Below are 17,272 nucleotides of genomic sequence, written 5' to 3' on the forward strand. Positions count from 1 at the left end.
GAGGATATTTTTTGACCTTTTGGAATGAGTGATTTCAGCTGTCATGGTTCTGATTTGCTGTGTGCAGTTATCTGATTACATAGAAAAATGGCAAATGATAAGATTCTTTTTATTTCAAAGCTAGTTTGCCTAGCTTTATTTTCCCTCAACTTTAGAATGTAAGGAGAATGGTATCAAGTTTCAGGATTTCACAGTGAAGATGCCCTATTTCTAATGAAAGCTACAAACCATCATTTTTACTCCCAACAAGAACATCAAATAACTTTATTTTTAAAATATTCACTCTTAAGTATTGGTTCAAATATCAAACCGCATGTACATATATTCATACCGCAGAGGCACTTCAGGCTGTTGACTAGAAGTCTTTGTAGCAGTTACTGCCCTCTTGCTTCATGGGTGCAGTATCCAACAAACACGGGTTCAGCTGCTATGCCACGGCTGTTAAAATAAAGTGGAATGTGTGTGATTATAATCAAACAACTATTCTACCATTGATCATACTTAAGTGCAGTTCTCTTTTTCAATCAGGTGTACCAGAATATTAAAATGTTGAAAAGCTTAAATTCAGGGCTAGTTGTCTCACTGTTCTGCAAAATATATTGCTTTTATTGAAGTAATTAGTATTTTCACATTCTTATCAGTTGACATTTACACACTACCCCTGCCCCCAACCCCAATGTTTACAGCTGTATATGAAGTACTTAAATCCTTTTCATTCATTTTCTTGGGGGGAGACAGTTTTAGTAAGCAGGATTTTTTCCAGCTACACTGTCATAAATTATTCTGTTCTTATGTGGCTTTAAAAACAAACAAGAAAAGCCCTGTAGCTTATACAATAAGGTAGTATGGAAAGGTGTTTCAGAGTTAAGTAGCTGTAGTAAAAATTCTGCTTCTTGGATATTTAAGAGCTAGATAGTACCGCTATTGTGATTTGTAGGGTAACATATACTGGTGTTTAAATTGCACTTAAGAGCTGCAGCGGAGAAACTGAATAACGAAACAGCTCAGCTGAACTATTGCTTGCCCCTAAGCAAGACCTACTCTTAAAAAGACAGGGTTGTTGTCTAGGTCTCTGGAATACACACCCACCTTTGTCTCCCCTCTCCCATCACCATTTCTCTGTAATTTGGGCTACTGTATTCTACAGGAAGCTGAGTTTAGATCTGAACAGCAGCTACTGCTTTTATGGTACTATTTCAACAGTAGTCGCCTTGGATAGGCAGAGCTGCTGTTCTTCTAGTGACTGTGGTCTAGCTGTTACAGAAAGTTCTACCTACTCACTCCCTGATACCCAATTGTAGAGCAAGCCAGAGCTGTTTATTCTACTTGTAGCAGGCCAAGGAGCCTTTCCAACTGCCATGGTCTGTGTATACTGTGTATAAAAGTGTGAGCAGGGACACAGTCCTTTGCCCACGCTCTGAGACTACAACAGCCTGACTGATAAAATCAGCTCTTGGAGTTCACACAATGTTAACGAAGCCCTGTATGCATGAAAGGCAACAGAACTGCAGCTTCAGGGAATGCTTATTTCATCAGTGGAAAGGGAATGGTCTCTTTGGTATTTTTCTAGTTCAAAGCCTATATAAAAGGAATCATTGTCAGGAGGACACGTCCCTTCATTAAAGTAGTTTGTTTATAGCAGTAATTGTTCATCCTAAGTGTATATGCCAGCAAAGGGGTTTTAGCACCAGACAAGTAGTTTAAGGAAAAGGTGTGCAAAAAGTATGGGGGGGTGGTTCTTAGTCTGCCCCTGCATTCTGTAGTTCTCATGCTAGCACTACCAGAGAAGCTGCAGTCATCTGGATCAGCTCCCTGTACAGCAATACAAGTGCCAGCATTAAGGAAGACAATGAGGGTGCAGCAACAGTTAACCTCATCTAAGAACAGCATGGCTTAGTTCACTCTAAGACCCTAATCCTAGAGGTACAGCTACCATACACTTGACTGTTCAGTTGTGTCAGTGTTTTCTCTGAGCCCCATCAAGAGATACACCATCCTGTTTAGTGATAGGACTTAAGTTTTTAAAGCCCTTTAATCCTGTTTTTATCATTTGTTAACTCTTTTTTCATGTATCTATTTTTCTCAAGACTGAGGGAGATCATACAGTTTACATACAGCAATTTTCCTACAGCATTATTTTAAGCCAGCTTGAAATAAATGACACAAGTCAAAATTTAGGAGTCTTTCAGTCACTCCTAACTTCATAAATTGAAGAGCTAGTTTATACTAGAAGCTAAAACTCAGTGATTACAACAGATAATCATACTAAGACATCTACAGGAACATAAGCAGAGAGCTTGAGTTTTAACTCTGACTGTAACTGCCGTTGTATCTTGTTCTCGAAAAAGCTGGTTTGTATCTAGATGGAAATACTTCTTCACACCGTTGGGATTTTCAATGACCTGTCATAAGCTTTCATAGAGAAATTAGATGTTGTGTTGCATTCTTGCTGCAGTCCAACTTGCCACAGCATTTGGGAAAACCTTAAAGGCTCTCCGACTATATACTTCTAAAAGTGGAGTCAAACTTAAACTTAAGATCTAGAAATCACTTGTTTCTACAACTGCAAACATACAAAGACAGCACTAGCCATGGTTAACCGGTAACTTGTCTAGGTACTTTTTAGGAAAGAGCTGCAGAGAGAATATGTTATGTAGTTATGACTTCCTTTACAGTAGTCATAAATGAATTAAAATTTATCAGGTACTCCTCATCCACCCCTTTCAGTCCCTACACTACAGCAATACCTGAAGGAATAGCTGGCTTAAGCTCACCTCTCATGCACACAGCTCCACTTGATTGCCTGCTGCAGGACTTTATTATTTATAATAAAAAATTAACAACTTTTTAAAAAAGTCTACTTTTTCTCCTGTCTATGTAATTCTCCCATATACCCTTTAATATCCTTTTTGTTTGAAAAGGTGTTGGTTTTTCCTTTACAGGAAGGACAGGCACAGATGAGTTCTAGTATTTCACTGAAGAAAGTTAATGAGTTCTGAAAATATTAGTTGCAAAACTGTCTACAACTCCTGTCTTAGTGTATCTGTTCTTCCATATTCATGGATACAAAACCATATGGGATGACATTCACAGTCAGACTGCTAGCCCTCCTCCCTTTCATTTCCAGGCCAGCAGTTTAGGCCTGTACTGAAACTCCATTGGTTATAAGGCACGTGAACCAAGCTTTACTGTAGCTGTTGATCTTACCGGAGCATGCGGCATCGATGATTAGTCAGTCTTCTATAGGCATCCTGCAAGTTGGTCACATTCTTGCTGCTCCAGAGTCTTTCCCCTACAGCACTTGCTCGAGGCCTGTAAAGATACACTGAGTTTTAGACTAGCTATGATCTATAACCAAGAATGGATTAAAGTTTTTAATACCAGGTCTTAGATATCCAGAAGCAGCAATTTTTGTAGCTGCCCAGGATCAGCACAGTGCAATGTTACCACTAACATACAGTCCTTTTGGATTAATTAATGCTCCTTGTAGCTGACTCTCTAAAAATATAACAATAAAGCAGTTCATACCATAATCTTGGTGTGAGGTTAGTTGCATCCACAAATTCTCCCCACAGGCAGGCTTCTCCACCTATTAAAAGCTTCTTCTGTTTTTCAGATCCTGAATTCGAAGCAGAAAGTTAGAATTTCTGTTTGCCCAGAAGGCAGACATATATCAACAATTTCATTTTCCAATACTGAGAGAGGACTGATGTTCAGTTGTTTGTTTTATCATATAAAACACCTATCCTGAGCACTAACTGAACGTTTTGGTAGTCTTGTACTGAATGTGAGAATCAACAAGTCATTTGCCCAGAGAACTCACTTCCCTTCTCTGTCAGAAAGGATTTTACTTTTTATCCTCTGAAGACATTCCTCAGCCTTCTGACATTCTTCAGAGATTAAGTTGTGACTGAAACTGGACATTCTATCACACACAGAACATTCCTTGAAAAAGCTATGAAGTCAGGTGTTCTCCCTAATCAGCAATGAGAGCTACCTTGCGCAAAATGAAAGCCCTGGGGAAAGAGTAGATGTTTGCATCAGCTTTAGCCAGAGGGAGAGAACATGCCTGTCTACAGAACAGTCCAACGCTCTACAAGCTTGCTAACACATGAGTTCAATGTCTACCAACAACCATTTTGCACAGCTCTGCCCCTAATGCATGAAGCATATACGTCCACCTAGGCCAGCATCCTGCCTCACACAAGTACCAGGGCCAGATGCTTGAGGAAGGTAACACTTGTCCCTGTGAAAAGTGGAAAGTTGGATTTTATTTGAGAATTTTCCAGATTTCTAGTTGACATTCAAGTCCTTCAATTACAGCATATCTGATCACAGTGGCTGCATGACCACTCTAAATAGCCTTATTCTTTCTTCCCATTTACACCTTACTATGAACCAAAGACTTTCCTGCATGGAACATGCATATGAAAAAAAAGTAACAAACCAGGGAAGTTAAGTGGTTCAACGCTGTAGTATTTCTTCCAGTCTTGCCCGTAACTAATGTAGTCTAAGTACCAGGGAGCCGCCAGGATAGCAGTGAACCCAGCTCCAGTGACACTGCTCAATTCATGAGCATAGTTGTTTTCCATCCACACTTCAACTACAGTGTCTGGTTTCAGCTAAAAGGAGGAAAAACAAACCAAACCAAACCCAAAATATTAAAGACAATCCTAATTGCTGTTATCAAGAAAAAGCACGATTGATTTCAAAACTGGGTATTTTGTTTTGAAGAGGAACATTTTGGAAGCTATTTTTTGTAATTTCTTTTTCCCCTCACAATCTAAAGCAGATTAGCTTTTTGCTGGTTTTAAACAGCGTTCACTGGAGTTTAAACAGAGGGTGCTTACCTGCACCAGTTATCTGACCAGCTCTGGAAAGCTGAGCAGCTGGTGTTACAACAGATGCACAGTTACGTGAGGAACAAAAAGAAGAAATCAAACATATGGATATCAACAGAAAACTTCCCTACCCTTTACTCTGATGCTCTAAAGCATATTACATTATCTGTGTTTGCCTTTAGAAAGCACTTCACTGCTGGTGTTCCTGTTCCACCTGTTTTACGTGGTCAACAAATGATAATTTTAAGGCAGGCCCCACACCTGAGGAGACTTGCTAAAGTCAGCAGACTTGCTTTAACTCCTATGAGACACAACCATAACTACTTAATAGTCTACTTTGGAAGCCTCCAGCAATATTATGCTGTTATGCAAGAGTATCTATTTATTCCCCCATCTTACCTGTGCTTTGTTATCAAACACTTCTTGCCAGACCATGTATCCTTTGTTATAGGAGGAAACAATGTCCAAAATCCTAGAATTTAGAAATAAGATCATACTTGTGAACTTCAAGGTGATCAGTACAGGCACATAAAGTAGCAATGTTTTCTGCCCTAAGGCACATCAGGCCTTTCCCAGCACTGCATAAGGGATCAAGAAAAAACACTTTTTTCTGGTTTTGGCCTTCAGTGCTCTGCCTCAAAGGGGATTCTCCCATGTATAAAGATATGCACATGCAGTAACACAAACTGATGTTCAGAACTACCAGCAAGTCACACACGTGTCTAAACCCAAGTTATTTAAGAACAAGGGAAATAAACAGCTGCAAAAGCCTTACGCCTTTTTCTCCCCACCCTCTGTGCTGACATTACAGCAGACACCTAGTTTAAGATGCCTAACACATTCAGAGTGTGCATAGAACTAGCCTACACGTCCTTGTTGTGTCCCATCTTTTAGAGCTGTGAACTTCACTTTGTATTTACACGTTACAGTGTATTAAAATAAAATAAAGTGGGTAGTCCCCAATATATGGCAGTTTTTTAAAACAATACAGGCTAGCCTATATCAGCCTCAGTATCTGCACCTCAACACCATCCTCAGTGTCTATGAAAACCTGAGCAAGAATTAAAAATAACATACTTCTGAATATAGTAAGATTCCAGTTTAGCATAGTCAATGCCAAATCCTTGCTTCTTCATGAACTCTTGCACTTCAGGGTTAGATTTCCTTAAATAATAACAAAACAAGTAAAAGAAAAAAGAATTTTATTTTAAACCAAATTTCCCAACCATTTCCACCTATGCACAGCACGCAAGCTGATACCTTAGGCGTGCCATAGCCTGAAAAGCACAAACAAGCAGATGCAGCAGGCTAATGTGATTTAGGTATTTTGAAACAGTTTCATCCTGATTTGAAATAAAGCCAATAGTCCTACTTCTCTAGCAGAATTACTGGAGGCCCTGTTCTGAAGCAGTCTCTGGCAGTCTGCCTCAAGCTCCTAAGAGTTCTGGGGCTTGTTGCCAGCAGGTATGGAAACTGAACAGCCACAGTACCAGGGATTCTGTGGGAATGACATATAGAATTTGGGAAAATACCCCAAAGCAAAACAAACACTTTTGTGATAAAACATTTGTCAGAAATTTTTCTCTCTGTTTAAAAATTAAAGCAATTCCTCAGTGTTCAGATTTGGTGTTACAAGCGAATGCACAGATAGTAACTAGATCAATATGAATACTCATCCAATTAGATCTGCTCCAAATTCCGTATTATTAGTTACTCCAGCAGAGAGACTCCAAAATATTCAAAATTGACAAACAATTGAAAAACTCTATTAATACATGCCGTACTTTAATACAAGCACACAAGAGTCAGTACTATGACATTTAATGTCAGCAGATTTTCTGGAAGGTAGGACTCAATGGAAAGAACTGCTTTTCCATTAACACAAAGCATTTAAATGTTAATTTTCTCATATAGTACTTTTCTACCATACTGGCTCTCCTTCCTGTGAGGTTAATTTTCATAAAGAAATCCTTCTGAGTACCTGAATACTTGTGAAACTACTAGTCAAAGCAAAATTCTGCAAAACATCACTTGCTGAGGATCACAAATTCTCTGCCTGTAAATAGTTACAGAAGTAGAGTGGAGATCTTCGGGTTAAGCAATAAAAATTGTCTCACACAACCGAGTTCCATAACTGATGGATTTAGGCAAGTTTAAGAGGCACTATTCTTTGAACTGTCACCGTACCAACAACTGAAGTTCACTTCATCTCCTCCCAAATGAATGTATTCATCTGGAAATACACTGCTGATCTCTTTGAAGAATTTAGTCATGAAGTCATAAGTTGTATTCAAAATGGGATTTACAGGTCCAAAGGACCCAGTTGGCTGTTCTCCATTGTAACAGGGGGTGAGAAGATCTTTTTGACCTAATAGAAACAATTAATAGAGGATATTCAGTTCCATGTTGGTATGCTAACTTTGCTAGCAGGAAGAAGCAGATACCCATATTAAAAAGGTTAACAGTATGAAACAAAACAACTTGCCCTAGGTTGAAGAACCTTCTAACTGGAAATCAGGACTCTGACTTCTAGATTTGTGATTTAACACACACTAATTTATGAAACATGTCACTATACCTGGAAAACTGCTTCTGGATGACTATTTGAATAACAAAGCTTTAATGGATTTAGTAAGGAAGCCAACTAGGAGGAAGCCAAATATAACAAGTCTGTTCCAGAGGCCTCTTTTCTCTTGTTATTACTCTGCTTTGTTAACACCTAAGTAGGTGGGAGGTATATTGCTCAAGGTAGATGTCCTACCTCCGTGTGCTAGGAATTTACCTCTACACAAGAAAGGAAGGCTAGACAGACATCAAAACTAAGCACTGGTTCTTGAATTAAGGTATCTGAAGCAGCATGAGCCACTTCACTAATAGACAGAGACATCAACCGCTTTGAAAGAACCTTCCCAAAGCAGAAATCTCTGCTCTAGAGACAGCAACTCACTATTTCTAGCCCCTGCCTTATTACTCCAAACTCAAGAGTACTGGATGGGGGGATAACAACAACATGAAGGCTAAGGCAGACATACTATATCTGTGCCTTCACACACACCTCCAGCACAGGAAGCGTCAGCTTCCTGCATTCACTTCAGCTCCTCTAACACGTAAATTTCATGGCCATCATGACCATCCCTGAGCCTGCCCCTTGCTTACCTCTTAACAAGGGCCTTTCAAAGCACTTTAAAGGCTGCTTTTTAACAAGTTTATTTGCTTGCTACACCCTACTTACCACAGCCTTTTAACAATTAATATTTTCTTGGACATACCTTTTCCCCAAGACTGTGTGTGTCCTGGGGTATCAAACTCTGGGATAACTCTAATGCCTCTTAACCGGGCATACTCAATCACCAGACGGATGTCAGCATGAGTATAGATGTGGTTATAGGAGTATGCTCCCTGTAAAATATTCACATTTAGAGACAGTTCACAAAGTGTTATACCAGCAGCTCACAAAATTGGGATTAAAGTCTTATAATTTAGACTGGAGAGCAGTTTTATAAGTTGGCCTTTTCTAGTTAGCATATGTGCAGCTGCACTGACAGAACTTTGAGGGGGGCGGAAATGATGATGACAAAACGACCAGAAAAATTAAGCTCTTTTTCCACACCAAGACAAATCTCCTGAGGATACCATCCTTTCCTCCTTAGCTCATAGTTTCTGAAGAAAACAGAAAAGCTAGCTTCTATTCCATCAACATTTTTGAAAGATATATTTTTCAATTCTTCTGTACAAAGGCAAGTTAGTTTTCCCCTCTAACTCTTCATCATTAGTTCTGAAACACAGGGCCCTTCTTACATGATATGCAAGACTAACAGAAAAATTCTGCCAAGTCAGAAATAATAGCGTCTTCTTCCAACACCTCTGCCTGTCAGTTTTGATACAATGCCCAATTTAGCATCATGTTTGCTTTGTGATGCTGAATTTGACCGCTACTCTACTCCCACACAGCCAACAAATGTGACAAGTGAGCCAGACTACTACAGTTTTGTGAAACAGATGCTTGCCAAAGAGTAAAACTACATAAGAAAAGCATCATGACTCCTCATGATTAATAGCATCTTAAGCTTCTATTTATCTGGAAACTGTTTCCACAGCTGAGTTACTCAAAAAACATAATGGTAAACAAGAAGCCTCTCAAAAAAGGCAGCTATTGAGACAAAAGCCATCTCCCTCTCTCCAGCTGTCAGTGGGGAATAGGACAGAAGTCATAGTATCATAGAATGTCCTGAGTTGGAAGGGACTCACAAGGACCATCGAGTCCAACTCCTGTCCCCACAGCCATTACTATGAAAAATAATCTGACTGCACCATCAAACATTTTGGATTATAAAATTCTTCGCAGCATCTGTTCAAGCACTGCCTACATAGTTTTCATGAGGATCAAATTCTAGCAAGCATTTTAAAACAGAATCACAAATCTTGTGGTTAAGCTTAGTCTACTTAATTATTCATGCTTGACTAGGCTACTACTATACTGTGACTGTGCAAGAACCTCATGATGGCTTTCATTAGTTAGCAAAATCTGCTGTGAATCAGAAAATAAAGAGATACGCTGCCCTGTATTTGTTTTAGAAAACAACCTCTCACTTTTGGACCTATTACATGTTTTGTTTTGTAAAGTTAACTAGATCTCAGAAAGTGCAGAAGTACTGCTGCAGTAGTTCCAGACCTAGTGCTGACAGGAAACTCTCTGACATTTGTTTGAATGGCAGGAAGTCTACTAGTTAAACAAAGCAACAGAAATCCAAGCAGCATTCAGCACAACGGGTTGTTTGCACACCATTACTGCCTGAAGGCCTGCAAACAGTGAGGCTCACTGTCACCAGCAAACTTGCACAGAAGAGTTAGGAAGGCCATTTACCATGCATCCACCACGGAATACTTGAACATGGTCCACCCAGACACTCTGGCCGGATCCTAAATGTGGACTTCCTGGTTACTGTTCCTGTGGCACTGTTTCACAATCAGCCAAGGCAGATGTATTCAACCATTGGTAGGCTCTGCTTTTTTTTTTTTCCCCACAAAATACATGCCAGATTTCTGCCCTCCCACTCTGCTCCAATAACATTTACTCACCTTGTTACTTAACTCAGGGAAATAAGTACTCTGGTAAGGGAATGACTGATCATCTACTATATGCCAGTGGAGAACATTGAACTTGTTAAAAGCCATGGCATCCTGTAACAAATAATGCAATACAGTCTAGTTAAGCACTTCACTCTCACAGAATACCTATGCAAAAGAGGTGGTCTTGTACTAGTGCATCCTGCATGCCTAATGCAATAGCTAAAAGGAGAAAAAACAAAGCATACCATGTTTCACCAAATCCTAAAAGCATACACCAAAATGCACCAGCCTGTTTATACTACTGCTCTGTTCCTCTGCCATCTATTTGCACCACTCCTGTCAACAAGCTCTTGATCTGATCATGCTGCACAGGCTGGTAGCAGGGGAACTGCTTACAGATTTCTTCCACTTCAGAACATATCTGGGGAATTCTCTGTGCACCAGCTGCTATTTCAGCTTACAGAAATCTTATACTTTTCTGCCTAAATACTTTGGACTCAAAAACTAAACAGCATGAGAGAGTTTCCTACTATTTAGTACATCCCTACTTGCTAGTGACTTCTACAGAATCTGTTTCAAATGCATGCAAAATAAACCATGCATTCTCCCTGCCAAAGATAGTGTTCCCCTTATGTTCTTAGTCATTGCAGTGTGAGTACTTCCCTTTTTTGAACTTGAAGATAATCAAGATAAATGTCAACACATTGATCTTACAATTATGACTCCAAATGTTAAACACATACCATGAGTTATGCTAGTTTGTTAGAATCACTAGAAGTGTAGCATGCTGTGAGCAGACAGAATAAAGGTTCTCTGCCTTATCTGGGATTCAGCAGTTGCAACACAGTTGCTTCCAATTTCTTGCTACAGTACAGTTATTTCGACCCCTCCCCCTTCTTTTTTTCACCAAGCTGTGTTTAAAGAAGTGACAAAATCTCTTCAGGAACTCCCACCAAGTCCAAAGGAGGATCTATACCATGTCCATTCCCCAAAATTATCCTATGTGTTTTATTAGACAGGAGAAGTTTTAATTACCGCATGTCTTCATGCATTTCTATCAAATACCATCTTCCCATATAGAAAATTATACCTCTTAACCTTTACCTCAGCCACTCCTTCCTCAAGGACAATGCCCTTCCTGGAAATACAGTACAGCAGCTGAACACAAACAAGAAATGCACTTGAACTGCTGCCTTGAGCCTCCCACACATCAGTGAGGGATTACTGCCGCTTTTTATTAGGTTAGCCTGGATTCAAACAGGTACAGAGGTGGGAGGAGAAGTACACTTGTTCTTAAACCAGCAAAATGTCATAAAACCTAGCTCTGGGAAAGTATCAGAGCCACAGACATAATTTAATGAAAGAAAAAAGAATAGCAACAGTTACAGAAACACAAAAATAGTTAGAAATGCAAGTCTCAAAAGTCAAGTTACTCTTTGAACATTGTTGTCTGTTTTATAAAAGACACAAATATTGATGCAAGTAAGTACTTGAGTCTTTGAAGCACACTCAGCTGTAAATGAAACACTACACAAATGCTACTTGCTGAACGGGGACTGATCTTAAAGCTAAATACCAGTGTTAAATACCCATGGAGGAGCAAGCTCTGAGCACAGTTCAAGGATGACCTCAGAAATGAAGACTGGTCTTACCTGCAGTCCCTTCTGCCCATCTTAAGCCTGCTCTGCAAAGTTCTGCAACATGGAAGGAAAATTTCTAACACTATTTCAGCTTGGAAAAGCAAGACAGAGACGAGACAGGAAACTGCATGTTCCTCCACTCAAAGGCTCCCCCATTTCAACCCACCAAATAAGGCTTGCTACAAGGATTTCTACAGCAGAAAAGGGGAGTACAAAAGAGGAAAACCCACAGCTTTAGCTGCTATGGTGACACAAATTCATCACCGTCCCATCAAGGTGGGATCATACAATTTTTAATGTGCTTACTTAAGCTTTTCAGAGGAAGTTCCATTTCTTTTGTTTGTTTGTTTTTCTTTTTGAAGGGATGCGGTGAAAACAAATCAGTAGCTTCCAATGAACAACTCCAGTTTCTCTGCTCTGTATTGCTTAATTACTGGCTTGCTCTTAGCAGCCTAAGAACGGACTACCAAAGCCTGGTGTCTGAAAACACTGAAATCTTCCTGCAGTCACTGGCACTGAAGCCAGGACTTGCAAGGTCTCCCCTGTACTGCTTGGTGACAGTAGGATGTCTCAAAATATGCTTCCAAGGAATACGTGAGCTGATTTAGGCAACAGAAAATACAGAGAACCAAGGTACCACAAATCCCAGCCTCCTTTAAAGATTTACTAATCACTGTGTCTGCCCACTCACTTTGTCTCTGGTGTATGTTCTAACCTTCACTTAGCAAAGTTCACCCTGTCCTTTTAGTAGTCAGCCACAGGAGGTGGGTTCTCCTTTCATACCAGCTCCAGTTGCTACAGCACAACAACAAAAAGCCTTCATTATTAATGATACAGAACTGCCCACTTACCAGGTTTGTAAGAATAGATTTCAATGGTAAATAATGCCTTGAAGTATCTAGTAAGATTCCTCTATGAGCAAATCTTGGGAAGTCTTCAATTTCAGATTCATTAACAAGAAACTAAGAAAAAGAGATTTAAAAATTAGAATTCCCATTTTATATTCATCATTTCAAACAGGAAATACTTACTTTTTGGTTTGTTAACAGCTTTCTGAGGATCACTTTCTGAAAAAACACTTAATGAAACTAGTAGATCTGCTGTTTCTAAAAAGTCATCCAATAAAGAATGTGGCTGTCTTATCAGGACTGTGGTTTAAATTAATAGGTATACTTACACTCCCATAGTCATCTTCATGAACCAACTGGCTGAAGGTTTCCAAACCTGGAAAAAAATCCAATAAAGGGATCTGGAGTACAACCCAGTACTTGTCTTTGAAGTTTTAGTTAAAAACAGGACCATAACTATTCATAGGCATTCACATAATTAGAAAGAATGCTTTGTAGCTGAATTTCTTTCTCTTTAGCATAGTTTACTGAATTGCTCAAGCACCAGTTAAGGAAGTTCTAAAGAACGAACCATTCAAGCTCTCAATTATACAAAAGTACTGAATATTAGCACCACAGCTCAGCTGTACCAAATTAATCCTTGAATAGTATAGACCTTACCAAGAGTAAGGTAAGAATTTCTGCTGTTGTCATGCATGTATTCCTGTCATTTTGGTAACTGGTGAAGCTTCTAATTCAGCATGAAAAATCTGCTAATTTTGACTAACATTCCAGTAAGAACAGCACACTGAAACTTCAGCATTATGGTCTTCTTGGTGATGCATCCAGCATGTTCACTACGGGCAGAGAATAATGTATTCACACTGTAGATCACAGAGCTTTTTAGCATTCAGGATTTAGTTGGCTTGGCTGATTTCAGGCACAGCAAGAGTGCACTTACGGTGTGCCACTGGATCTGAGATACTAAGCATCTGGACTGATGGTCTGACCAACACACATCTGGGCATCTTCTGGCTTCTTTGCCCAAGCTTACTTCCCATGACGGGCTGAATGAGGACAAGCCCCAGTGGTCAGCTGATTCTTAGTCTAGCATGGAGTTTGTATAAGCCCAGAACTAACAGCTCTCTAGGAAAAGCATCAGCTTACCTCTTAAAGCACCCCATACTTCATCTGCTTTCAGTATAGCCACAGGCTCAGTTACAGTTAAATGATCTAAATAAAATGAAAAAAAAGTTATTCCTCAGGGAAGCATGGATTGACAGTGTCATGCTACAATGCTAACATGCATTAGATTCTTCAAGTGCCATGCCTCCCTTTGTTTTTTAAATTCTAACCAATGCTGCTTTTAACAGTTAATCCATGCAGCTATTTTTCATTTATGTGCTCCTGAAATAATACAAGCTACTAGTCAGAGAGTCAACAGTTAATCAGTAAGATGATAAAACAATATGGTGCTTAATAATGGCAATATTAAATACTGCACATGGGCAATATTCCAGCCCAGTTTAGCCCAACAGATTTAAAACATATCAGATGAGATTTTTGCATTTAAGACAGAAGTGATAAGGGTTGGGTAACTAAGCCAGGCCTAACCACCTAAGTTTACTTCTCCTTTTACCTTCCTTTTATATAGATTATGCTTACATACTTTTTTTAGAGATGTAGTTTGTCAAGTAATATTGTTAGGTGCCTAATATAAAGGACTAATTACAAAGGGGAAAAAAAAATCAGATCCCTGAATGGAAAAACATGAAGAAAGTACCTTAAGCTTCCATTTAAACCTAAACACAGCTTGCATATACTGGAAGTTCTGGATAAGAAACAGCACTTAGAAGACTACTGCAATCTCCATGGGTCTTTCTGGGGTAAATTGTAGCTCAGTCAGGGATTTAATTCCAAGACAGTAGGCTTTTTTCTGAATATATATCATACCTTAAATGAACATAGAACAACAAGTTTTGTTTGGCTATTTGGAACCTTTTACACAAGAGGCAAGAAGCCAGCAGGGAGAAGGGCAGATAACTTGTACTTTCATTACGTATCCAATACTCTTGCTATAGGATAGTCACTGACTGATCCATACTATCTCTATTAAGAAAAGGAGCCAAACTGGTCAACCCAGCAAGTGACTAATAACTGTATATTTCAGGATTTATCCCCTGAATGAGCTATCCCATTAAAGGTAGAAACTTAAACCTTGCTGAAGTCTGGAGAGTTCAGCTTACTAAATGTGAAAAAATCCTTCATGTTATTTGTAACAGGAAACTCCTTTCATCCAGCAGAGGGAAAAATTCTGTTCTGAAGAGTCCAGCCTAAAAATCAAACAATCTAACAGATTCCCTGACAGAAGACAAGAAACAACTTTGGTTAAAATGTGATGTTGATAAACCAGTTCAAAGTTCAACTAGCAGTAAAGCAGTATAACCACCTTACTGTGGCAGAAAAATTTGAAACCATTAGCAAATTTGCTCCTATACCTCATTTGCATTGAAATGTACAATAAACTTGCACACAAAAATTGCACGACTTGGCTAGGTGTATTGAGTAAATTGAAAATCAGTACCTTCTATCACAAGTCAGGTAGAAATAATCCTGCTGCAGATATAAGATTTAAGATTAAAAGGATCTTTTCCTAAGGATCTGTATCCTGGATACCAAACAACCGCCTAGCCTAGTACAGAAGATTATCTCAAGACAGAGATGAACTGAGTATGTTCAGTTCTGTGCTAACCTACCCAGACAGAGAGCAATACAATCAAACTCATCTTTAATTCTGGCAAGAAACTTCTCCAGTGATTAGGATTTGATTTTAGAGTACTTCTCCGTTCTGAACTTCAGTTATAGAACTAAAGAAGCATAGGAGAACAAACCCAATATAATGGTCATGTTTTTAAATCCTTTCTTGTATCTACTGGTAGTAAGAAAGTGGATTTATAATACTGCAAGACGAATAGCAAGAAGTTCAATGAACACTTTCTGGTTTTCCAGGAAAAGCAGAAATAACATGTACATAAGTCAAGTTGTAGGTAGCTTCAATTCAAATGTAGTTATTTCTAAGGAAAGCAGATGAGTAAGCAAGGCCAGCTTTCACTCAACACCCTGTACTGAAAGAAAGGCTGATCTCTTTGACTACACAGACCTCACCGCACATAACTGGGTACAGCACAGCATAATACCTCTGATTCTCAATGGCAGTCACTAGAAAAGATAGCAGCAGGTAAATGAGTTGAATGCTAGCTACACTGCTGAAATGATAGGTTACGCTTCTAACTAGCTCCATGATTCACTGTGGGATGATATTTCCCACAGCATTAGAGCAAGAATTATGTTCTGGCTGCCACTGTTGTGAAATGTTCTTGAGCATGTCAGTGAGCTTATGATTTCCAGTTCCTCAAAAGAAAAGTCTCCTGACTTTTACACTAGACACACGATTGGAAAACAAGCGCTAACGACGCCGTATAAGCCGTGCAAGGAGGGAGGAAGGCGGCGACCGGCTGCGGGCGGTACTCACAGGCCTCGCTGGAGGCGAGGTGCGGGTAGCTGTGACAGCCGGGGTCCCGGGACTGGATCACCACCTGCAGCTCCGACAGCTCGGGCTCCGCTCGGGCGCCGAAGGGTCCGCGGCCCCGCTTCCGCCAGCGGGACTGACCGAACATGTACTCGTAGTACCTGCCGGGGAAGCACAGGCGCCGGCGGGGCCCTGAGGTTACGGCTCCCGCCGCCGCCTGCAGCCCCTCCCCGCGCCCCCGGCCCCGCCGCCCCTCACCTGCGGAAGGCGTCCTGCAGTAGCCCGCAGGCCGGCCCCGCCGAGGAGCCGGCGCCGTGCACCAGCTGGAAGCGGGCGGGGGCCAGCTGCAGCTGGCGGCCGGAGGTGCGGAGCCACTGCGGCAGGGGCCACAGCGAGTCCTCGGAGACGGCGCCCGAGGCCGGCTCCCACCCGGCCGGCTCTAGCGCGGGCTCGGCCCGCGGGGCGCCGTGACGAAGGCTGGTGCTCACCAGGACGGCGGACACGAGGAACAGTCCCACCAGCAGCCCGGCCAGCCCCATGGCTCTGCCCATGGTGCGGCGGCGGCGGCGGCGCCTCTGTTTGGCCGCGGCGAACCGCTCGAAGAGTAGCGCGGCTCCGCCTCCGCCATCACGGGACCGGCGGGGGCGGGCCTCGGGAGCGCGGTTCAGCGCCCTCCCGCGGCACCACCGCCATCACGGGCCCCTCAGCGGCTGCTCAACGGCGGCACAACAGCTCCTCAACCGTCCTGCAACCGCCCCTTAACGGCTCTGCAACGGCCCCTCGACAGCCCCCGCGGCTGGGCGGTCAAGGAGGGGCCCGGGGAAATGGCCCCCGCCAGAATAGGAGGGTGCTCCTCTCTCCTCTGGAGGGGTTTCCTCCTTCAGGTGTCATCCCGTGGTCCTGCACATGAAACCGCCCAAAGGAACTGTGAGGGAGCATTGCTGCGTTGCAAATTTTGAGTGGTTTGACTTCTGCATGGAAAGCTCTTGATTTGGGTTACATTTTCATGAAGGGAAAACTAATGTGTCTCATTTACTCCTACAAAACTATTTCAGTCTCCGCAGAATTTACTTTTTAACAGACTTCCTGCAGATTGTTAAAAACTGTATTGTGAATAAGCAGATGTCTGAGTTGCAGTGAAGTATTTCAAGCTTGAACCAAACAAACTAGGTGTTTTGGCAGATCCCAGTACAAATCTTGGAAAGTTGTTGTGAAGTGTTCAGAAAGCAAATCAAGCGTTCGAAAGCTGGAAGTCACAGTGGGGAAGAATTCAGGTTTTAAGCCAACTGAGATGGTTAATACAAACACAGAAGTGTCATCACTGTTGCTTCGGATGATGCATCAGTTAAACCCATAGCGATGAGG

General features: G+C 41.2%; 1 protein-coding gene across 1 annotated transcript; it reads right to left on the reverse strand.

Moving 5' to 3' along the window:
* Positions 1–233: 233 nt before the first annotated feature.
* On the reverse strand, positions 234–16,599 carry HEXB (hexosaminidase subunit beta). The gene is made up of 14 exons (XM_064438077.1): positions 16,166–16,599; positions 15,911–16,068; positions 13,546–13,611; positions 12,729–12,775; positions 12,403–12,513; positions 9,921–10,022; positions 8,111–8,240; positions 7,029–7,209; positions 5,919–6,005; positions 5,241–5,313; positions 4,448–4,622; positions 3,529–3,619; positions 3,208–3,312; positions 234–438 (listed from the first exon to the last, which is right to left on the reverse strand). Exons 1-14 carry the CDS (start codon positions 16,456–16,458, stop codon positions 375–377), a joined length of 1,683 nt encoding a protein of 560 aa, XP_064294147.1. The 5' UTR covers positions 16,459–16,599; the 3' UTR covers positions 234–374.
* Positions 16,600–17,272: the final 673 nt, after the last annotated feature.

This window comes from Phalacrocorax carbo, chromosome Z (genome assembly GCF_963921805.1).
Source record: "Phalacrocorax carbo chromosome Z, bPhaCar2.1, whole genome shotgun sequence".
NCBI lineage: Eukaryota > Metazoa > Chordata > Aves > Suliformes > Phalacrocoracidae > Phalacrocorax > Phalacrocorax carbo.